At 40.0% G+C, this 22,438-nt stretch overlaps 4 protein-coding genes across 5 annotated transcripts; 2 read left to right on the top strand and 2 right to left on the bottom strand.

The window, feature by feature from the left end:
- Nucleotides 1–378: 378 nt before the first annotated feature.
- On the bottom strand, nucleotides 379–3,056 carry LOC108443931 (interleukin-17B). Of its 2 annotated transcripts, XM_017724852.2 has the most exons (3): nucleotides 2,940–3,056; nucleotides 2,550–2,863; nucleotides 379–1,020 (listed from the first exon to the last, which is right to left on the bottom strand). In XM_017724852.2, the coding sequence occupies exons 1-3, from the start codon at nucleotides 2,958–2,960 to the stop codon at nucleotides 768–770; spliced, it is 588 nt and encodes a 195-aa protein (XP_017580341.1). In that variant the 5' UTR covers nucleotides 2,961–3,056; the 3' UTR covers nucleotides 379–767. The 2 variants fall into 2 exon arrangements, 1 of the variants encoding a protein (XP_017580341.1); XR_001859195.2 differs by lacking the exons at nucleotides 2,550–2,863; nucleotides 2,940–3,056 and adding an exon at nucleotides 1,115–1,457 and having other exon boundaries at nucleotides 879–1,020.
- Nucleotides 3,057–7,006: 3,950 nt separating this feature from the next.
- On the top strand, nucleotides 7,007–10,710 carry rpl26 (ribosomal protein L26). The gene is made up of 4 exons (XM_017724857.2): nucleotides 7,007–7,110; nucleotides 7,759–7,931; nucleotides 8,282–8,422; nucleotides 10,541–10,710. The coding sequence occupies exons 2-4, from the start codon at nucleotides 7,764–7,766 to the stop codon at nucleotides 10,667–10,669; spliced, it is 438 nt and encodes a 145-aa protein (XP_017580346.1). The 5' UTR covers nucleotides 7,007–7,110; nucleotides 7,759–7,763; the 3' UTR covers nucleotides 10,670–10,710.
- A 1,650-nt stretch (nucleotides 10,711–12,360) lies between these two features.
- atp6v0e1 (ATPase H+ transporting V0 subunit e1) lies at nucleotides 12,361–16,585 on the top strand. Its single transcript, XM_037543096.1, has 4 exons — nucleotides 12,361–12,573; nucleotides 13,776–13,823; nucleotides 16,046–16,173; nucleotides 16,282–16,585. Exons 1-3 carry the CDS (start codon nucleotides 12,470–12,472, stop codon nucleotides 16,137–16,139), a joined length of 246 nt encoding a protein of 81 aa, XP_037398993.1. The 5' UTR covers nucleotides 12,361–12,469; the 3' UTR covers nucleotides 16,140–16,173; nucleotides 16,282–16,585.
- LOC108443935 (thiosulfate sulfurtransferase/rhodanese-like domain-containing protein 2) lies at nucleotides 16,235–21,965 on the bottom strand. Its single transcript, XM_017724858.2, has 9 exons — nucleotides 21,579–21,965; nucleotides 20,091–20,365; nucleotides 19,042–19,150; nucleotides 18,836–18,958; nucleotides 18,622–18,727; nucleotides 18,399–18,514; nucleotides 18,159–18,317; nucleotides 17,932–18,070; nucleotides 16,235–17,021 (listed from the first exon to the last, which is right to left on the bottom strand). The coding sequence occupies exons 1-9, from the start codon at nucleotides 21,708–21,710 to the stop codon at nucleotides 16,801–16,803; spliced, it is 1,380 nt and encodes a 459-aa protein (XP_017580347.1). The 5' UTR covers nucleotides 21,711–21,965; the 3' UTR covers nucleotides 16,235–16,800.
- Nucleotides 21,966–22,438: the final 473 nt, after the last annotated feature.

Consider the following 22,438-nt stretch of genomic DNA (forward strand, 5'->3'; position numbering starts at 1 on the left):
TGTGCTGTTGCTGCATGCACTGTAGTTCTATAGGACTTTAGTCATTATTTCACAGTGTACGTTATTATAAGGCTTTTACTAGAGAATGGGTTTAGGCTAGTCTACCCAGCTTATGTCAGTGTGTAATGAGATGGATGTGAGCACTTAGTTAAGATACAAATATGCAGTGCAATGGCCTAAAACACCTTAAAAATGATTTGAAACCCGCCTTCCTTAGGTGCATATTATTTTGTCTTTTTGCCCTTCGGCCCACCACAGGCATTGTACTTTGGCCGCCCAGATCAAAAACCTTGGGCACCCTGTTTCAAACATGTTGAGAGAGATTCTCCTTCAGCAGAAGAAACTGCACAGAAGACTGCAATAATTTATGAAGCAGGAATTTGTCAAATTTATTACCAGATATTTTGTTTACATGTGATATGGTGCCCTCTAGAACTATTGGCACCTCTGTTACTATTATTAATATGACAAAATAATAATAATAATAAGAGGAAAAGCTTATTTCTGTGTTTTAAGTTTTATTTTTACAACCCAAACATGAGCAACTATGATAAACAAATACTATTAATAATACAACACTATATGATAATAATTCATATTATTATTATTATAGTTTTTCTACTATGGGCTACTACTACTACTACTACTAATAATAATAATAATAATAATGATAGCTTAGCTTTGAGTTTTTTAAGGTTTATTTTAACAACATGAACATAAACACCCATGATAAACAGATCATATTAATAATACATCACTATATCCCATCAGCCCACTATGCAGGTGCAGCCCACTGCGATGCTCTCCACCACGGTCCTGTAGCGCGGCACGCATTTCTTACGGCGCCCCCTGCGGCCGGGCGGCGCGTCGCACAGCAGCCTGCGCACCGGGAGCTGCGTGTAGATGAGCGCGCTGCTCATGGAGCGGTCCTCCTGCATGGTGAACGGGTTGATGCAGCCTGAGCACGAGCACTTCGCCTCCGGGATGTCCACTGGCCGGCGCTTCTCATCGTGGTTGATTCTGTAGAGAGACCCACAGCAGAGCTGTTAGCAAGCGCAGCCTTGGAGGTCCGACCAGCAGCGATGTGGCTGAGCAGTGAAGACCAGTTACTTACCCACTTAAGCCACATCTTTAACTAGATCTGCTGCTGGATGTGTTAGGAACTAATACTCGCCTGGTACTTTTCACTCTAGCTGGCTTTTACTGGAGCCACTGTTTCACACGCAGTGCTTTCCCGTGTGTAAGCTAGGCCTGCCCACCTGCTCTGTGAAAGGGTTCAGTGTAGAGGAACTTGTTTGACACTAGGGGTCGCAATGTCTACAATGCAAATCTACCATCCATACCAACCAGGGAACCTGCACGTGTCTTCTAAACCTGTATATATGTAAGGTCGAAAACAACAGCTTTCTCTGACTACCTGAATGTACCCAGTCACCCCTTTATTACAGGGCATCAAACTATGCCACGCCGTGTTTAGGATTTAACAAAATAAAAGTCACGCGTACTGTGTTTCAGGGCTCATGTGACTAAGTTTCTCTAGAGTGCTGTAACCACCCTGAAAGTTTGCATCTTAACACATTTATTTATTTATGCAGAATCTTTGATAAATCTATGGATTTCCCCTTTAGGTTCCTGAAGTTTCATGGAGAATGATGTGATTCTGATTCTGGTCTGAGAATACTCTGTATTACTCTTAGCTGTTAGTTTTCCTGCTTTATCGGTCATGCTGCCCCTTGTTAGCTGGGCAGCTCCCACAGAGCATTATTAGGCATTTTATTTGCTATGCCACCCCAAGCTGACTGGGTTCAAATATCTCCCTTGTGGTACGGAAGCCAAAGCCAGCCAAAAAATAAAATGAAAACAATGAAGTATAAATGCAAGCCTCTTTTGCCATTTCTTTTTCCAAACATCTGCGCAAATATCCCGCCAAGACTGAAAATGAAATGCGGTGGCGCTGACGTCTGTTTGCTCTTCATTTCCACTGTCAGATATGCAGCCTGCTGCTGTGATAAATAAATAAGAGCGTAAACATTACGTTTTGACACGTATTCTGCATTTCATGAAGAAAAGCCAAAGCCAAAGTGAAGTTAGGGTTTTATTTTCTCTGTTAGCTTTTCATTTTAGATTTGGCCATGAAATACCAGAACTACGACTAAAATGAAATGACAAATAGCTGTTTTAAATTTATTTTTATTCTTGTCAAAATGACTCACGCTTATGTGAAATATAAAACTGCAAATGTAGGTATTTCATTACATTCTCAAGTTTGGCAGGATATTTGTGCCAAAGAAAAAGAAAAGAAAAACAGCAAAAAGAGGTTTGCATTTACATTTTATTGTTTTAATTTTAATGTTTTTTTTAGCTGGATTTGCCTCCCATACCTTGGGATAAGCCAATGTAATCCAAAATGCATACCAACGTTAACTGAACCAAAAACAGCTCCTACTGCTCTCTAACTGACCAACTAACTAACTGCCCACATTCCAGATTATTGTTCTGAACTACAGTTGAGTAAGTGCCATTAGGTAGTGCAGGAGATGTTAGCCCACCTGTAGGACCACGGGGAGAGGCTTCGACTGTTGGACATCCAAAGCTGGCGGTCCACCACACATTTGGTTTTGGAAAGAGCTGGGTTGCTCTTTACTTGAGACACCATGTCCTCTATGGTCTTGTCAAAGTCCATCTCTCCTGACCCTGCTGTAGCCTCGCTGGTCAAGATTGGATCCAGGGGCATTCGGAAAGAAGATCCATTCCTCTGGGGCTGAGGTTCCTGTTGGCTCTCCAGTTTTCGCCTCCGTGTCTTCCCCTCTTTATGTGCCTCCGTCCACACCAAAACGTTCACCACCATCAGGAACATTACCAACTGTTGGAGACAGCTGATGAGCGTCTGGCCAAAATCCTTCTCCTACCTCCGTTCAAAAGCAGCTAATACTACTCACCTCAGTCCGGAATCTGCCCATGGTTTCCAGTTCAGACAGTCCACATTTGATTCAGGGGTTCAGCCATGTATTGAATGCCTTTTCAGAGAGGAAACCTTGTAGGATCAGTAATGAGAACCTTACACTCCAGGTTTTGTCACAGGTAGGGACACACCTGTGCTTTGCAGCTCAAGGTGTGGCCAGAGGAACATAAGAATCTGAGAGTGTGCACTGCACTGCAGCACTGCATCCACGGCAGCTTTAAAAATGCACATGAGAATGTGATACACAGATTCACAGTCATTTAACATGAAGACTTTGCCATATAGTATGTTTACTATTCCACACTGATGGCAGCTTTGATCCTTCTTTACTTTATTGTCTGAACTCACGTGATATGTTGCCTCTATTAGGACAGCTTCTAAATAAATATGTCATGACCTTTGTGTAAGAGTACCTGGAAAAGCATGTAGAGTACTGTACAAAAGTCAGACACCCTTCATTTATTTCATTTCTAGTCAAAACACCCATTAAGTACAAGTTACTGATTTTTCAGGAGATATAAGATAACTAAGGGGAAACCTGCCTAACTAAGGGGAAAGTCTATATATATATATATATATATATATATATATATATATATATATATATATATATATATATATATATATATATATATAATGAGAAAATGATAAAGAAAATAGTGAGAAAATGGGACTAATAGCTTCCAGGCCTGGTGGACCACCAATACTGCTCCCATCAGATAAACAGTACTTAAAGCTTTCATCTTTTGAGAAAAGGGAGAAAATCAAGCTCCGCTCTTGATTCAGATCTGAAAAAACCCACAGGTGTTTCTGTTCATCCTTCCACTGTGAGAAGACAAATTAACACTGTGAGTCTGAAAGGACGTGCAGCTGACAAGAAGCCCTTACTGAGAAAAGGAAACGAAGATAGAAGATAATTTACAAATAAAACCAAAGAGCTGCCGGTGTTCTCAGAATAATAGACAAAAATACTACCAGCTTTTAAGACTGAACTTTGGAGGTGAGGAACTAAATACTGAAAATGTGATATTACATTTAAGTGTGACGTTCTGTTCCTGATGTTGAAAAGGGATTAATAAATAAGCCAGCAATGGCTGTTTGAATGGAAATGAAATGAATGAAGAGGCGTCTGTGACTTTTGCATGGTTCTGTGTAATTATTTTGAAACCAGCCAAAATTATTGAGAATAGAACAAAGTGGGCATTATATGCAGCATAACTAGCCCAAAAACCTTGAATCATCAGGACTTTGTGTTTTGTTGTGCTGTGCATGTATGTTCTTTACTTAGAAATGTCTTTCATTCGTTTTTCAGGATGGTCTTAACCCTGTTCACTCTAAGCAAACAACCAGGACTTTGAAGGTCTACAGACGCATGCTGGGAACTCCCTCTTATAGAATAATGCCAGGCTTTGCGGATGTGAGCTATCAAAGGTTTTCTCTTTGATCCTCTTTGTATTGGCATGTTTATTTCATTGAGATCTATTGAGGTAGCCAAAGAAAGAACACCTGCTTCCGCGGCATGTTAGTGCAGTTCAGTTGGGAGGTTTCTTTTTCAAAAGAACAGAGATTTTAGGTGTTTTGAAGTCCATCTGCAAAAATAGATTTGGTCCAGAAAAGTAACTTGTATAATGTGTTTACAGCAGTATAGACCAGTTATTCTTACTTCAAGAATAACAAATGAATCCTGCATCCTACACTGTTAGAAATAAAGGTGCTGTGCAGGTACATCTTTCATTACAAACAATGTAAATGTTCCCTCAACCGTACAACAGTGGTTTTAAGGTTCTTTTGTGTACCCTACGTAAGTTTTTCCCAGGGGAAAAGTAGATATTTATACCTTTTCATAACCTAAAGTTAGAAAACAGAACAGTAACATAAAAAGCCTGGAGATGAGACGGGGTGTGTGGAGTCAATACGACTTAGAACATATCATTTCAATGGATTATGGTACAGTTATGTTCCCTCACTAAAGGTACTGAGATGAACCTTTGAGGGTAGCACCCCAGTGATGAGTGGGGTACTGCCGCAGTGATGAGAGGGGTACTGCCCCAGTGATGAGAGGGGTACTGCCACAGTGATGAGAGGGGTACTGCCCCAGTGATTTTTTCTGAGAGCGTGATGCCCACATGATCCATTCTTATGGCTGTGTGAGGTGAAGTACCTGAGATTTGAAGTGCCTGAGCAATTGCTGGAATAATCCACAAACCTGGAATAATCATAGTGTAGTAAAGTGCATGGAAATGAATCTAAATTCTTCTTTGTTGGGAAGAATTATCCTCCTAAAACTCGCACATAAGTATAAAGTCAGAGTTCTGTCACAATAAAAGACAGAAAGAAATATGCTTAACAAAATAAATGAATGTACTGGTAAACAGTGGAGATGAATCCTGTAATGTGTTATTTTAGCTAACTAGAGGTCAAATAAATGATTTTTTAAAAATATGCTATAAAGTTTCTTACAATCTTTGAAAATAAGGATATAAATTGAACCTAAATAAACTCTGCAGTTCAGTTCCTGGCTGTGGGCTCAGTTGAGGATTATTCATGATACCATTCACGGTATGACCCATTTATTTTTCAGTACGTTGTTTTTACTCCAGTAACTAATCGCGGTTTGACCATTTAAATGCTCGAGACGTTCATTACTGACACAGTTATGTAAAATAGCATTATTGGTTATGTATTGTTTACTGACTCCCACATATTAAAAGCAGTCATCATCAGTGTGAAAATTATGAAATGAATTTTTGGCCATGAGGTGAAAGACTTCAACACAAAATCATGTTTTAGCGTGGAGCATTTTTATGGCAGAGGCTGATTAATGAATGTCAAAATCTTTTGTTTCATTATTTTGGTACTCTCTGATTTTACAATCGCCATTTTTACCACTTTTCTTTCACTGACCTCACCGCCAATGCACTCCATGTTACAGTAAATTGTGAGCTATGTACTGCTTCACTGTAACTAATCTGTGTTTTCATACATTGATGAATTTTAATAAAGTTTGCAGGTCACTTCCTAAGTGTTTAATTTTTTTTCAGAGACACTTTCAGCACATTACACTGATACTAGACTGCCCTGCTGAAAACAGACCTTTAGAAATCATTAGTGGTTTCCAATAGGCCACTAGTTTTCTGCACAACCCCTTCAGATCCCATTAGAAAACCATCAAATGCATTTAGACTCAACCATCGGTCGCCTGTTAAACCATTAGGATCCTTTACACTGTAGAACCAATCCATTATAAAAGCCTAAACACATTGCATAACCATCAGCAACCTACAGAAGCTGTTCTGGATAAGAGTGTCTGCCAAAATGCTGTACAGAAACACTTAATGTTTTTTTTCAGCAGGGTTTGTGTTTGTGTGGAGAAAGCCTGGAGAAGAATTCTATCTCAGGATACTGCAGAGGAAAGAGGTGTAAACATTAACGCCTGTGGCTGTTTTTTTTTTCTTCTGTTCATTTAAGGAATCATAAACTTTCATAAACATTTTGGATGCAGACCAGCAGACGTCTGCACAGATAACTGCCCAAATGAACACTTTTGTTAAATTGTGCTTCCTAACACAAGAAACCTAATAGCCTGTTTTAAATATTGAACAAATGTCCTAATACTTTTGCAAGCACTGTATATCATTACTTAAATACATTATTTGAGACTGGAAAGCTTCAAAAACTATAATATTCACTGTTTACTGTAATACCACTGCCAATTCAAACCCCAATTAAACTGTTCTGTTGATGCCAACTTAGACTATGGTTGCATTTATTGATTGGATGCAATAGAGGAAAAATCACACCAGCACAAAGAGTAATTAGAAATAAGTAAATAAGTTATTAGATGTGCATGTTTATGTATTCACTCACACACACACACACACACACACACACACACACACACACATATATACGGGCAGTGAGTTCATGCACCTGATTTTGCATGCATGCATTTCACCTCCCGATTTTAACAGCTCGCGTCTGATCACGTCGGGAATTTTAGTCGCTTCACCTCCCGATTTGAGCCCGAGCTCAAGACTGAAGCTCCTCCCGCGGTTCGCGTTGCCAACTATCGCGATATCTGGTGCTCGACTAATTCGGGCGGAAGTAGTATAGGAGCCTCTTTTCCGGCGGCCATAGCGGAATACTCGGTAGGGTGAGAGACGCTGGCGATGCTGTTTAAGTCTAATCTCTGTCCATCCTTACTGATTTAACGTGTCTGTAGTCCGAATCACAAACTCACGGTGTAGAGCATCACAGGTGTTGTTATGGTTGCGTTATTTCTGGATGATTTTGCTCCAGTCGCCGTATTTTGGCCGAAGAGCAGAGCTAGCTTGTTGCTAGCAGTCTCGCCCCGATGTGCCCGACTCTTATAAATGTCCCTCCTTTATCGCTCGCATGGCCGGTTTATGCAGACTGGAGGCCGAATGTGAAGCCGAGCTGAGCGTGCGCTGTGCTGCTGTGTTAGATAGGCGTCCAGCTTGCTGTGGTAGCTGTTAGCGAGCGCTAGTGCTGCTCGGGCTCCTGTAGTGGGGAATGTTTGGCTGGACATGGGGCAGAGACTCGCCGGCTGTAGCTGAAGGGTCGCTGAGCACTGAAGCATTGGGTCTGTGAAAAAGCCAAGCGCTTGTTTGTGGTGGTTGAAACGTGACTACTGTCAACCAGCACTCAAACTTGTTGCTCCAGAGTCGCCGGCGTCTCCTCGGCGTGTTGAATTCTCATCATTTGTAAGGTGTGGGCTCTGCTGCTGTGTTTCCTCTTGGTGGGCTGACTGGTCTGCTCTCTTTTATGCTCTATAGCCACCATGAAGATCAATCAGTTTGTGACCTGCTCTCGGCGTAAGAACCGCAAGAGGCACTTCAATGCCCCTTCACACATCCGCAGGAAGATCATGTCCTCTCCTCTTTCCAAAGAGCTCCGCCAGAAGTACAACGTAAGGTCCATGCCCATCCGTAAGGACGATGAGGTCCAGGTAAGATCTTCAGACATTATAGTTCATGTTGGTTTGAAGTGTTTTGATTGATGTATATCCTAGCAGTTTGTTTCTGGGAGAAACCAGTGAGTTTGCTGGCCTTTTTAAGGACAACAGGTTTATGACCGGTGTTGTATTCATGTACACTTTGTACCATGCTTGTAACTTGTCAGTGTTTTGACCGGTACCCGAACCCCATTAGGTGACTAGACCATTAAGTCAAATTGAAATTGTGGGGCCTTTCTACTCATTTGTCTGCAGAACTTGATGCGGCAGGTTACTGTTCTAGATAATTGCATTTTTTGAGGCTTAACTTTACTGCTTTTGATGTCTTCCTCTGTTGTGATCAGGTTGTCCGGGGACACTACAAAGGCCAGCAGATTGGCAAAGTTGTCCAGGTGTACAGGAAGAAGTACGTCATCTACATTGAGCGTGTGCAGCGTGAGAAGGCCAATGGCACCACAGTCCATGTTGGCATCCACCCTAGCAAGGTATGAGAGTGATGCTTAAAGCTGACTGTGATCTATTAAATTAGTAGTGCTGTGGTGTTCTGTCTGTGGTATTTGTGCCTTTCTGAAACTACAACCTCCTTAGAAAAACTGCAACATACAGGAGATACAGTGGGATAGGGGATCATCGGGTTGAAGTTTCCAGCTTAGTTCTAAGAGTAGAGTAGTAATGGAGCAAAACTAGATAACTGGGGCTATGTAACATTGATCAGTCTTGGGCTCCTGTAATCCAGTGAAGTAAAACGTCTTGTCCTAGACCAGAAGCTTGCCAGTGCACTAATCTCATTTTTATTATTATATTATTATAGTCTCAGAAGTTTTGCTCAGGCTGCACAATTGAGAATCTGCTATCAAGTGTCTTTCATGGACTGGAGACTGCTTTATATTCTCCTTATTTGCAGTGGGAGAGCTAGTTGCTTTGTAATTCAGAAAGCCAAAAAATCAGTGCTACTAGATATAATTTTGTACATTTGTCTGATCGCTGTCTAACTCGCGTAGCTGGCGTTTACCTGATAACACAAGCCTAAAATAAAGAACTTGTTAAAATTACAGAGAAGTGTGCTGTTAAGATTAGTGTTTTGCAGCCTACAGTAACTAACGTAGCAGACAGAATATTCAACAACGACATTTGCTCAGTCTTATTAGACATGGGATGCTGAGATTAGATCTTGGTTGATTGTATTGCTGAATGGTGTTTGATGTTTTGGTAGGATTAAAAATCTGGCTGTGCAGGTTTTTTGGAAAACACAACCCCAGTTTCTCATTTTTCATAACTGATCTTCCACTCAAGTCAGTAGAATAAGCAATTTTGTCCTACCAGATTATCATAGGAAACACTACATGCTTTTTGTGTTGTCTCTGGCTTTTAAACTTAATTTAAGGCTAAACGAGCTTTGGAAGTTAACCTGTCTGATGGTGTGAAATGGTCGTTTTACATTTTATATGTACTAAAGAGTTTAAATTCTTAAGTTTAAAAAACTGAACCGTGATGTTTACAAGAATTGTTCAAAGCACTTGTTTATAGTCCCATGTACAAACCAGAACTCTCAAGTGTACAAGGTGAAACATGCACATCAGTTTGGCTGTGTTTTTGATTTGCTCTGGTTATTTATTTATTTTTTTATAATTCTTGCTTATGTTAGTTTCGGTGATGGTCGTCATGCCACACGATGCCCACAAAACTCCATTTACATGTTGGTATCGAAGTTGGTCTCTAACGAATCACATGTACATGCAGTTTGTTTGAATTGTGTCTGAGGTAGAGGCCTGTAGTGCAATGACACAAATGATTAAATTGGGATGTTTTACTTTGAAATACAGGCAGGACGTACTAGTTAGCTGAGCGTTTTGGATAATCTGACTGTTGGTGTAATTTGAAAAAGAGATTTGCTTTGCCTTTGGCTTTTAATTAGGTTTTTTTTTTTTTTTTAAGAGCTTGATTCATACAGGGCTGTACAAATCCAGTTCTCCTTACCGTACAGTTGTATGCAACAGTTTGAACACTAAGGTCAAATTAACATGTAAACAAGTGAGAAGTTGTTCTCTACAGATAACCTTAAATGTCTTAAATTTTAGTGCACATTTATTTGTTTTTATGTATTGGGCAAAAATAAACTTCCCCAATATATTAACAGTAATTGTGCCTCTGTAGAGTGAGTTGAATTATCTTCACGTAAACAGCAAGATGTGTGTTGTCCACAAGTGTCCTGACTTTTGCATAAGACTATATGGTGCAGCAGTTTATCACCAGTTCAGGGTAATTCAGTTTAGGCAGTTGAGCACCAGAATTTAATCAGTTGTATACCTTTTTACTGAATTTTTTTTTTCCCCCAAAGTTGTTTGAAAATCAGTGTTTTGAGCTGTTCCTCTAATGGTGTATTGTTGGCTGTTGAGCTTTTCTTTTAAAGCCAGTGTTAAATGCTGCCAGTCCTGCAGGACTCTTCTGGTGAATTCTTACATCAAGACAATTTAACTCTTCAGCTTCCCAAAAGCATTGTAGTATAAAGAAGCTTCCAGAGAGTTTGGTGACATTAAATGTGAAGTGCTGTTTATGTACATGCTGTTTTGTGCAAATGTAAATTGTTTGTTTGTGTTGACCAGGTCGTGATTACCAGGCTGAAGCTCGACAAGGATCGCAAAAAGATCCTGGAGCGCAAAGCCAAGTCTCGGCAAGACATCAAGGAGAAGGGCAAATACAAGGAGGAGACCATTGAGAAAATGCAAGAGTGAACGTTATCTTTTGCTAACAATAAAAGACTGTAAAATCAAAAGCTTGTGTAGTTTGGATCATTGCGTGGGTGTTGTATTCATTTGTCAGTGTCAAGACACTACAGTGAAAGGGAAAAGCTCGGTTAAATTTCATTATTTTTACCAAATGCTTCGTTAGTGCCAGCTATACTTGGCAGACAGGACTGAACTGAGTAAATTGATGCTATTACAGCTGTATGACATTAATTCTGCCTTAAAGAAAAAGACTCCATATGCGGAGTTGCCAACTTGCTGGGTACATTGGGGGCAGTCGTGGGCTGGAGGTTGGGGAGCTGGCCCTGTAACCGACAGTCCATGACTGAGCAAGACACCCCCCCCCATTGCTCCTTGGGCACTGCATAAGGCTGCCCACCTCTCCAGGCAAGTGTGCTCACTGCCCCCTAGTGTATGTGTATGTTTCATTTCACGGGTGAGTTAAATGCGGAGGTGGGATTAAAAAGTAAAAAGACTAATCAGGTAGCCACAAATGAGTCAACCAGCGAGGTACGTCTTTGATGCGTATCTGAAGGACTGTTATTACACATGGGAGAAAATATTTGGGGTTTACATTTTGAAGTGATTTTAAGAAAATGTGATTTTAAAATAGTTCAAGTTTACATTCAGAATCTTAAATGTTTAAAAATGTTTTTTCTCTAATGCCAAAGCAGTGTGACTCATATCCTGATACCAATGTTACAGAAGGCTTACAGTGCATGTAAACAGGCTAATTTGCTTCTGATTTCTACATTGAAAACCAGTAAAAATGTGGACAGATGTTTAAAAGCCAATGTTTGGGTATTAAATTACCGCATCAACCGACAGTTTAGTGCAGTGATGTAATTCCTTCATCTGTTACCCGTCTGTCAAATCAGACCCGCAAATCATTTTAATTTTCTTATTAATATTGTTATTATTAGCCCGTTTCCCGATGCGCTGCGCTACAGTCCCCAGCTTGCGCTCCTCTCCAACCCCAACAGCGATCTATGGGACCTCGGCTCAACACTGGTCATCGCCAAACACACACCACCAGCTGCGCTTCGACCAGGATCAGCACCTAACGCCGCCTCCAGCTCACAAATAAGTGCTCAGCAAAGAAAATGCCTCGTGTGTACTGCAAGCTAGTGTGTCAACAGACCGAGCTCCTGGGGACATTTAAACTTCGAGCATTTCGCGTTTTCATGGCCTATTTTAAGGTCTGCTACTAGTGTTTATATTTCACTGCTTAAGTTTTAGCATATTTTGAATAAACAGTGGACAGTTTGGGGTTATAGCTCAACATTAATTAAAAATTAAATGAGCATTTTCTCTCTCTGGCCCTCGGATTTGTTGAGATTGTTTACTACGTCCTCTTTACTGGTTGTGTCTGACGCCCCCGATCCATTAAAACATTCCCTCCACATCGAGACGCTGCATGAGGGGCAGGCGAGGAGGCGGAAGGAAAAGTAGTTCCTACATGTAATTTTTACTATAGTTAGTAACCCCCGCGCACACCCACCATCATTCTTCTAGTATTAAGGACATGTCAAGTTCAATAAAAGCGGCAGGTATTCGGTCCTCGGGAGTAAGGAAAGCACTTGGTGCTGATATTTTCATGTGAGAATGGGTCAGAATCGCTGGTATCGTATCTGTCCGTCAGTATCAATGCGCACCCGTCACATGACCGCCGCCTTCTGCCGCTGTTGTCAAGTTTTCGGGTCCAGTGACAGAAGTTGGCAGCGCGTCCACGACACTAGCTTGACTGCACAGCTACGCTAAATTACTGTTAATCTGGGCCGGGGAGCTATGGCGGAGCTGTCGTTTGTGATTTCGATCTGTGTAATGACCGTGTTTTGGGGCATTGTTGGAGGAGTGCTGCCGTTCTTTATCCCTAAAGGACCGAATCGGGGGTAAGTTTGTGTTAGCATCGCGGGCTAAAGCAACAAAAGTTTTGTTGCTGGTCGATACTGCTCTAAAAAGAAGCCGTTAGTCACGTCAGAAAGTGGAAACTTAAGTTAAAAATAAAAAAAATTCCTACTCTCGGTGTAAAAATGCGATGTATAAAAGAAGCGTCGCTGTCTAAAACTTTGAATAATTAATGGCTAAGTTAGCAACAGGCTGAAGGGGCAGACAGTCAGATGATGCAGGCTGCTTTAGTTCAATATGAGCGTTAGTTAGTGACAGGTAAAGGCGAATCCCAGCTGCTTTGTAAAAATCCTCCATAATTCAGTGCTTAAGAAGTAAACGAAGTATTCAGGGTTATGTGATGTGAAGTAATTAATTTGTATAGAAACTTACCCACACAGATTTCCTGGTGGTGATAGGAACCAGTGGTACCAATGTCCAGAACACAAACATAACCTAGACTTTTTATCTACTGCCCAAAACCACCAGAGAACGTACACGTGCCTTTTGAGTTTTTAATGTAATGCTGTTTATGGTAAAATAGAGCACAATCTGAGGAAATAAGCTTTCTATGGGGACTGTTTTGCCTTAGAGCACCCCTCCAACAAGATTGGATTAAAATATGTTCTAGACCAAAATTACTGCAAACTACTGTAAAACGATGTCTCAGACATCAGACAGCATATTCATAACCATTTCACTTAATAACTTTCTGTGAGGGAGATTTTAGAGGCATTGAACTCTTCAGACGTCTGGTTCCTGTCAACACCACTGTGAGCATTTCTGGCTCAGTTTCTTTAGAATGAAGCATTTTACACCAGACCGCTCGGAATGACTGTATTTTAACCGATTATAATAATAAAATACAAAATACATTGTTTAAAGTGTATGAGCTAAAATAAGTCACAAAAATGAATAATTTGGTGGATGCTATTGTCATTAATAGCATTCCCATTGTAGAATTCATACTGTCAGTGTTGAGTAAAAGAGTGGAAATTCCAGGCTGCATGCAGAGAGTAATCAGCTCGTGTCTGCTTCCCCTTACAGGACTAGCTGTGCATCATAAGTCATGTGACAGTCAAATGACATTCAAGTATTCAGCTTTAGAAACCTTTGAATTTAAAGTTTTACTTCAGATGGTAATTTTACTGTTGTTATTGTTTTGGTTCACTTAATTAATGTGCACTGTTTGTTCCTTTGACCCCAGAGTTATTGTGACCATGCTGATACTAACTGCAGTTTGCTGCTACCTGTTGTGAGTATAACTGGTCTTGTTGCTCTGCTTTACATAGAATTGTAAATGATTTCCCCTCCTCATTGGATTAAAGTTGTGCTGTGTTACGTGTTTGCTGAAAGTCAGACACTGCCTTTGGGTATTGGACATTTAATGACTATTGATCAGAGCAAAGAAATGCACATTTGCAGTCAATGCAGGACACAGAGAGTTAACCGACAGTGTACCTCAGGTCAGGACTGCCAAATAGTCTGTGGTGCACACGGACCTAGGTATATGTACAAAGTAGTGCATGTCTTGAAATGAGTGCACACTCATTCTGCATTATTTATTATGTAAATGCAGGATCGGAGTAATGTTTCATGGTCACAGTAACCACGAGGAGGCAGTGCATACATTTCACACCATCGTTCCTCATTTCTACATGGTGGTTTTCAGGTTTAAGATGTTATTTTAAAGATAAATAAGATGAGGCATAGTCATATATAGGTAAATGACAAATAAGGCTTTTGAGTATAAAAGTATAAAAATGAGTATGATGTACATATTTGTATCTGCAAGAATGTGTTCAGTGTATTGCTGTTTGTTTGCCAGCCTTAATAAGGGTACAAATTCATTTTAGAACCGTCAGTTTTACACGTCAGGTGGCACAGCTAGACAAAAATGATACTATACATTGATGTTATTTACCACTTTTGAAAATGCCTTTGTAAAATGAATAAATAACCATTATTATTACTAACACATTTTCAATGTACAAATGTACAAACTTTTATATATATATATATATATATATATATATATATATATATATATATATATAATATTTAGATTTTGGGGAGGCATACAGTGGATTCAGAAAGTATTTATTCCCCTTGACCTTGTGCCCTCTTCACTGTTTTGTGGATTTGATTGAATTAATATGCTTGCTTTTTAGCCATCAGTCTACATCTAATCATCCAAAATGGGTGGAAACATGTTTTTAGTTTTTCAAAATGAATAAAAAAATCAAAAACTGAAATCTCTATTCACAAAAACAACCTTGAGCCTTCCTAGACTTTGTTGGCTGGCCAAATTGGGCATCTGGGCATGAAGGGCCTTGATTAAGGAGGTAAGAAAGAACTCAACATTCACTCTAAAAGGGCCCTAAAAGTCCTGTTGCAGAGATGGGAGAACCTGTTGGATGGACAGCCATCTTTGCAAACCTCTATAAATCAGGCCTTTAATGCAGAGTGGCAAGACAGGAAAGCCTGCTTGGAGTTTGCTAAACAGCATGGAAAGAACTCTGGCAACATGAGAAAAACTAATTTCTGGTCTGATGAGATGAAAATGAACTCTTTGGGCAGAACAGCAAGCAGTATTTCTAGCTAAACACAGGCACTGCACATCACAATGATCCTACAATGAAACATGGTGGTGGCAGCATCGTGCTATGGGGCTGCTTCTTCAGATGAATGCAGTCAAATACAGGAAAACCCTCAAACAAAATCTCCTCCCAGGTTCATGCAAACTTAGACTGGGGCAGTTCACCTTTCAACCAACAATGACCCGAAGCGTACAGCCAAAACAACACTGCAGTGTCTTTGTGGCAGGTCTATGTATGTCCTTGAGTGGCCCAGCCAAAGCCCAGACGTAAACCCCATCAAACGTGTGTAGCAACCTGAAGAAGGCAGTTCAGATGTTTGACATCCGGTCTGACTAAGATTTTCCATAAAGAACGGGATAACCTGGCGAAATTCAGGTGTGCAAAGCTTGTAGGGACATATTCAAGAAGATCGCAGCTGTAATTGAAGTATTGAATAAAGGGTCTGAATACTTCTGTGAATAAAAGATTTGTGTTTGATTTTTAACTAATTTGCTAAAGGATCTAAAATATTTTTACTTTATTATGGCTGATTTAAATATACATTGATGAGTAAAAATTGCAATTATATCCATTCAAAATTTAAAAAGTGCACAACCTCAAGGCCTGAATACTTTCTTAATACCTTAAATGCCTTAAACTTTATTTTGCACTGAAAATGTGGATTTACATAAATTACATGAATTTACATAAGCATTTAAGTTATTACCTAGGAAAATAACAGACTTGGACATAAATGCATGTCATGTCACTGGCCTAAATGCATAGTTAGAAATTGTATGATCTTTGCAAGTGTAGAGCCTGGTAGAGTGCATGCATGACAGCTAGTTGTTAGAATGTTAAGTATTTGCTGTAACCTCATGCTTTTCTGCCTGTTTAGCTGGCTGATTGCTATTCTGGCACAGCTGAACCCGTTGTTCGGGCCAGTGCTGAGCAATGACACCATCTTGTACCTGCATTATCACTGGGGTTAGTCTGCGCTCATGGTCCTAGTTACTGCAAGAGCAGGTGAATCTTCAATTGCATATTATACCTTTCACAATGTACTAAAACCATTTTTTATCCATCATTTGGTTAATAAACATGTATTGACCATGTTTTTATTTCTCTTTACAGACGCTTGTACAATGCCAAAAAGCTAAAATCTTAATTTTCTCACAAAGGGAACATTTCTCATTCCTGAGGCCTTATGTATAGTTCTGACTGTAATAATGAAACCTTATTGCTTACATATGTAAGACACACTGACGTACAGATATGTGGTCATCTTGTGAAGGAAGTAATGAGCAAATGGTAGTTGAGGCTTTTGTCTTGTACACTGAATGATACATTTACATTGTGATTGTGTGATGCGTTTCCTTGTCCTTACATTTGTATTTATGTACCCGAGTGCCTATAAATAAAGATTTGGAGATGAAAATGTATTGCAGTTTAGTCCATGGTAAACCGGATAGACAGAACACAGTTTTGAGTCTGTTTTTCTAACACGACAGACTTTGGAACTTGATTTGGATTTTGCAGTAAAATCTGATCTATGAAACTTCGTCCTTCAAGAAATACAGATTGTTCTTTTAAAACCATGCATTCTTCGTACAAGCTGCCTTTTGGACATCAGGAGGCCTCGACAGATGCCCATCATAAAGTGTCATTAGGGATCCTGGGCCGGGAGTCAGTACACTCACACTCCTCTTTGTGTGAGAGGCTGTAACTGGTCATCTGCTCTTTGGCTTGGCACACAAGGCAGCAGGCTGTATGGCCCTTCTCCCTGCAAGAGGGGCAGGATAAGACCAGCTGGCAGCAGAAGTCTGTAGAGCAAAGCTGATACTGGTCCCAAGGGGCTCCACAGTACCTACAGTCTGTAGACAAGTGAAGTGCACACAGATCAATACCAATAGCATATTTATTACAAGTCTGTATGAAGTAATGGGCAGCGGTATGGTGTCATTGTGACAATTGTTTGTGTTTTAGTTGTACAAATAAGTATTAATTTATTTCAGAAAATAGTGTCTGCATTGTAAAGCGGTTGGTTTTTTAGTTTTTGAAAATCTGTAATCTTACCTATGAACTAACAGCAATGTGTGTGCTTTGCTGGATGCTTCAGATCGTTCTAAAACAACCGTTAAAGTACATAAAAACTAAATAAATGGCGAGTTTCCTCACTGAAAATTTGGTGTGCACTTACCATACGATCAAAAGATTTCCTCTTTTAATTTTAAGAGCAGGAGAACAGAACAAAACAGTCCAAACAAAAGAAGCAATGCCAGGTTTGTGAAAGATTTCTTTAGCTTAGAGCCCCAATACTCAAGAATCATAGATTCACTACCTTTATTAACGCAAACTATCAAATGCTATGCGATATAAAACTTTATTAATAGGAGAGATTCACCAATCATGAGTATTATGGCCGATTTTGATTTCTTTACAGCTAGTGTTTGCCTGATTTTTTATTAGCCTTTTCGATAGCTGAAACTCACACTGTGTATATGAACATGTAAAACACTCAAGCACATTTCCAGTACAGTCTATTAGCCTAATTTGCAACATGACATTATTTGGGCCAAATAGGTATTTTAAATTCTTGAACCAAAAAAAATCAGTAGAGGATTTAAAAAACATGAAATGATTTGTAACAAGTGGTAACAGGAGCATACAAACGCAGTGCAAGTGCAAAAATAGGCCAATTCCAATCTTGGCCAATTCTGATTGTGCAACAGTTGTGTTTTAATTTTTATACTGTTGGTTGTAGTGTGTATTCATATACATTACCCGAGATGATGTCGTTGTTGAATGAGATTGCATAACGTTCATCAAACACAAAGAGTTTGCCGCGGTAGAAGCCCTCCGGGAACTGCTCCAGATACTTGTGGATGCCACCCTTCAGCTGATACACTTCCTTACAGACATTCTGCAGAATGAAAGATGCCCAGTGTTAAGTATTAAATGCTGATGTCAATGTATGTTCATGCTACAGTCGAGGTTTAATAAAAACTCACTTTTGAACGAAGATAGGCAGACCCTCGTTCACATCGTATACCCCCGGTGCAATACATAAGAACCTTTTTGTTGCGGAAAAGGTCCAGGTTCTTGTCCACATAGGCAGGAAAGTAGCTGAATTTGCGGATGTCTGGCGCCAAACAGTTTCTAAATTGGCCCTGACGATAAATTGTACAAGACTGATTCAGCTTTTGACCTGTTGAAAATAGATTACTCTGCACTAAGAAGAAAAGACTTACAATTTTACTCTCGTAGAAGTTTCTGCAGTCCAGCAGTATTGTGTCAATCTTTGAGGAACCATCTTCAAGCAGAGACTGCACTTGTTTGTGAAATTCCTCGGGTTCCAAATGTGTTCCTGTAACAGTGAGTTACTTCTTATTTAATATTCATTGGTGTATAAATCCATTAATAAAGGTAATACGGATCAATTATTTGCAACCGTATCAAATTGTTATTAAGTACCTGCTAATCTGTAGGAGATGATATCTGGGTCCACACCCATCGGGACAATTTCTTTATAGACTCCTACCTTAAGTTCATGAAAGCACTCTGCACTGCCTTCACTAATCTAGAACAAAAAAAAACAAACACATACTTTTGTACATTATGCCACATTAAATACAAAGATGCATTAAGTAAAAATGACTAACGTGTTAAAGTTTTGGTGACAGCTTACTTTAAAATCCTCCACTAGCATTACTTTGAAAATTGGATGTGACAGCATTGCCTTGATGTAAAGGCTTGTGCCTGTTTTGGTGCCACCAACTGTTCCATTAATGCCCTCAGTGGCCACACGTACCTGTAGGAGAACAATTCCATGTAAAGACACACTGAAATGTTTTCTTTGGGGATTCTCTTCATTGAACAGAGCGCTGCACTTACCTTGCCAGTGAGACAAAGCTTTGAACACAGCTCACTCTGCCAAGCACAAATGAGTTTAGGGTCTTGTATCTGGCAATAGCAGTAATACAGGAGGACTTCACCTGGGCCTCTGGACGTGGTCAAAAAATGATAGATTATGAAAGATCGTTATAGAACACTGAAGAAATTTCTTTGTTGGGAGAAATACTGATGTAATATGATTAATACTATCCTTATACATTAAAAAACTTTCCATCATACATCAGCTGTTATTATTTTTAAAAAACTTCTTAACATTGGATCAACTGCATTTTGGAATGAAACTCCAGATTCAAAAGCAAGATTTTTAAATAAATCGTTTTAACAGATGCACAGTTGTGACTTCACAGAGACTGTAATCAAATTGTTCATAGGCATGTCACAATGATTTAAGCTGGGCACAAATATTTTGCACAGTTTTGCAACAAATATAATGTAAACCGACTGCCTTTTTATCATTTGAGTTAAGGCCAATTGGGGGCAGTTTTGGGCTGGAGGTTAGGGAACCAGCCTTGCGACCGGAAGGTCGTCGGCTTGATCCCCTTGGCTGACATTACTTGACTGAAGTGCCTTTGAGCAAGGCACCTAACCCCCAACTACTCCCCAGGCACAGTGGATAGGGCTGCCCACCGCACTGGGCAAGTGTGCTCACTGCCCCCTATTGCATGGATGGGTTAAACATGGAGGTCTAATTCTTCTGTGTGCAAACACAGTTGGCTAATGGTTCCGAATTCAAAATGACATGTTTTGTTGATTTTCTGTAAATTTATCCTCTACAGAACAAACTTAAATTCTTCTGCAGAGGGCATGATTTTGTTTTATTTTTTCCACCATTGGTAAATTAATAAAAAACAAACAAACACACAAACAAAAGAACAACAGACATTTGTGTATTAAAATGTGCTGAAGTGTTCTCTGTAGATTAAATGTACCATGTAATCCATATATGCAATAGATCTGTTCATTACATATACAAAAATAAAGGTTATGGAATCACAGTCAGTAAAAGCTGAGAAAAGGTGATACTCTACTTGCTGAGCTTCTCCTCTGAAACATGGCTCGTCTCAGGTATCCAAGAGGACGTGTCCTTTAACTGACTCTCATTCTCGTCTTTTTCACCCTCGCTTTGGCTGAGCATTAGATCCAGTGCCGCAGTGGTGAGCTGCTCGATCTCATCAGCATGGAGGTTCGAGACATGTTTGTGGATGGAGCAAGGGTCCGAAAATGTCTCTTCACAGCACTGCCAAAGTGGTGAGGCATCCGAGGTGGTCAGGACCTTTTTGGATGCCACAAATGTTGCAAATGTCTACAACAGACAGCAGGCAGTTGAAAATAATGAGATAATTATACACAGGGATGTTCAATACTGTAAGCGGTATAAACTGAGCCACAAGAGACCCTGTAAATATGATTTTATATATTGCTCGCATCAATAATGACATTATCAAAAAGATGTTTTCTTAAGAGGTCATCTTATTATTAGGTATGCAGCAGTATGGGAATCATGGGCTGATGCTTTTATCTGATATTTTTACATTTATGGCACTTGGCTGACGCTCTTATCCAGCATGATTTACCATTTGATTACTTTACACAGGAAGGCCAAGGTGGTGTTAGGAGTCTTGCCCAAGGACTCTAATTGGTATAGTGTAGGGTGCTGACCCAGGTGGAGGATTGAACCCCAGTCTACAGCGTAGAAGGCAGAGGTGTTACCCACTACACTAACCAACCACATATGTACAGTTCAGCTGACAGAGGTACATAAACACTTATAACATGTACCTTATATACATCTAACTGGATAAGCATTACAGAGACATATAACGCGTATGCGTAGAGGGTTACAATAGCAACAAAATGAATAAAATTAATATATTATGCCACAGTGCACCAGCAGAAACACTGCTCACGCCACGTAAACAGACACTGTTTCACATCTCTTTGGTTTTTTATTGTTCTATTTTGTTAACGTACATATTTCTTCTTTATTTAGGTCATTTTTGTGTTTCCCATAGCATTTATTACACTTTCCCCTGCTCAAGAATGAGGTTTTACTTGTTTTTCAGAATCTTATGATTATAGGGTGATTATAGGGGTCAGAGACGGCCTTGATTACACAGCTGATACTGAAGTCTTACACTTAAAAAAGGGGGTTCCTCAAGGGTTCTTAAGGAAAGGCAAAGGTTCTATTTTGAACCACTGCATGCCTCAGTGTTGCAGAGAATGTGTTTCATATAGATCTAGTAGAAGAACCCTTTTGGTGCTATGTAGAACCTCTTTCACAAAGGTTCCACCAAAAGGGGTCTTCTACTGTTAGGATGCCAAGCTTTTAAAAATAGGAGAACTTTTTTTTTTGTGCTACATAAAAAAGATTTTATTAGAGAGCCATCTATAGCACATTCTCCAACAAAGAAACACTGACGCATGAAATGGGTCTAAACAGAACCTTTGTCTTTGGTAAATAACCGCTGAATAACCACCTTTTTTAAGCGTGTAGCTAATATGAGTAAATAACTCACCCTCTTCTTTATGTAGGAGCAGCACTTTCGAGTTGTTGAAAACTCGTACCTCTCCTGCTTGAGGGTCTCAGGAGTAAGACCCTCAACATCCAGGTTAATAAGAACACTGTCTGCCAAATCATCACTATCCATTATCGTCTGGATGCCTTGCAACGTTACACGAGTTAAAATGTCCCGTTCGCCTTAAACACACACACAGTGTCAAACCGCGACGATCCCAGTCATATTCAGTAAGCGCGAGCCCTTATACGCCTATCACACACAGCTCATACTTGTAGACGTTAAAGCAGACAGACTTTAGACCTCAAAACAGATTAATGGAGTAAAAACAAACTCCTTTCTCCGCCATGCGGCGTGTATGAGGACCAGAGCCGGTTTAATAAGAGCTTGGCCACTTCCTACTTCTCCCTTACACCAGAGACGTAACTGCAAAACGCGTGAGGGCGCCCGCGAGCGAGTCCTCAATGAATGGGATTGAATGGAGCTAAACGGCTAACAACATACAGTTTAAAAAGTTTCTAACCACTTTCCGATTACTTTCCTTTAATTTAGGAAATTAGAAGGATATATGTCACTAAAAACCCAAAGAAAACCTTCCTTTGTCTTTGTCTTTTTTTACAGCGAGCATATTTTGGGCAGTAGGACGCTAGCTTTGCTGCTACTGCGTGCTGATTGGCTGGGTGAGGCGGTTCACGCGTACAGAGACGTTAAACTGCTTTGTGCTGTTCTGTTTAGAAAACGGATGCATTCTTTTACAGGAAAATGTTTAAGCGTTTACAAAGTGCGATTTTGCTCCAACGCTCCTCACTGAGTGGCGACTCTCCTCTCTGCGCACTCTGTGGTGTTTCGGCGGAGGCGCT

The sequence above is a fragment of the Pygocentrus nattereri genome, chromosome 11, assembly GCF_015220715.1.
Source record: "Pygocentrus nattereri isolate fPygNat1 chromosome 11, fPygNat1.pri, whole genome shotgun sequence".
NCBI lineage: Eukaryota > Metazoa > Chordata > Actinopteri > Characiformes > Serrasalmidae > Pygocentrus > Pygocentrus nattereri.

Bases quoted from the DNA above. Each gene is read 5' to 3' on its own strand.
- atp6v0e1 (XM_037543096.1), top strand. From the start codon at position 12,470: ATGGCGGAGCTGTCGTTTGTGATTTCGATCTGTGTAATGACCGTGTTT. The intron at 12,574-13,775 runs GTAAGTTTGTGT...CTTTGACCCCAG, and splicing joins CCTAAAGGACCGAATCGGGG to AGTTATTGTGACCATGCTGA. The intron at 13,824-16,045 runs GTGAGTATAACT...CTGCCTGTTTAG, and splicing joins GCAGTTTGCTGCTACCTGTT to CTGGCTGATTGCTATTCTGG.
- LOC108443931 (XM_017724852.2), bottom strand. From the start codon at position 2,960: ATGGGCAGATTCCGGACTGAG. The intron at 2,864-2,939 runs GTGAGTAGTATT...TGTCTCCAACAG, and splicing joins TGGGCAGATTCCGGACTGAG to TTGGTAATGTTCCTGATGGT. The intron at 1,021-2,549 runs GTGGGCTAACAT...GTCTCTCTACAG, and splicing joins CTCTCCCCGTGGTCCTACAG to AATCAACCACGATGAGAAGC.
- rpl26 (XM_017724857.2), top strand. From the start codon at position 7,764: ATGAAGATCAATCAGTTTGTGACCTGCTCTCGGCGTAAGAACCGCAAG. The intron at 7,932-8,281 runs GTAAGATCTTCA...TGTTGTGATCAG, and splicing joins GTAAGGACGATGAGGTCCAG to GTTGTCCGGGGACACTACAA. The intron at 8,423-10,540 runs GTATGAGAGTGA...TGTGTTGACCAG, and splicing joins TTGGCATCCACCCTAGCAAG to GTCGTGATTACCAGGCTGAA.
- LOC108443935 (XM_017724858.2), bottom strand. From the start codon at position 21,710: ATGGATAGTGATGATTTGGCAGACAGTGTTCTTATTAACCTGGATGTT. The intron at 18,959-19,041 runs GTAAGTGCAGCG...GTTCTCCTACAG, and splicing joins AGCTTTGTCTCACTGGCAAG to GTACGTGTGGCCACTGAGGG. The intron at 18,071-18,158 runs GTGAGTTTTTAT...TTCATTCTGCAG, and splicing joins CTGCCTATCTTCGTTCAAAA to AATGTCTGTAAGGAAGTGTA.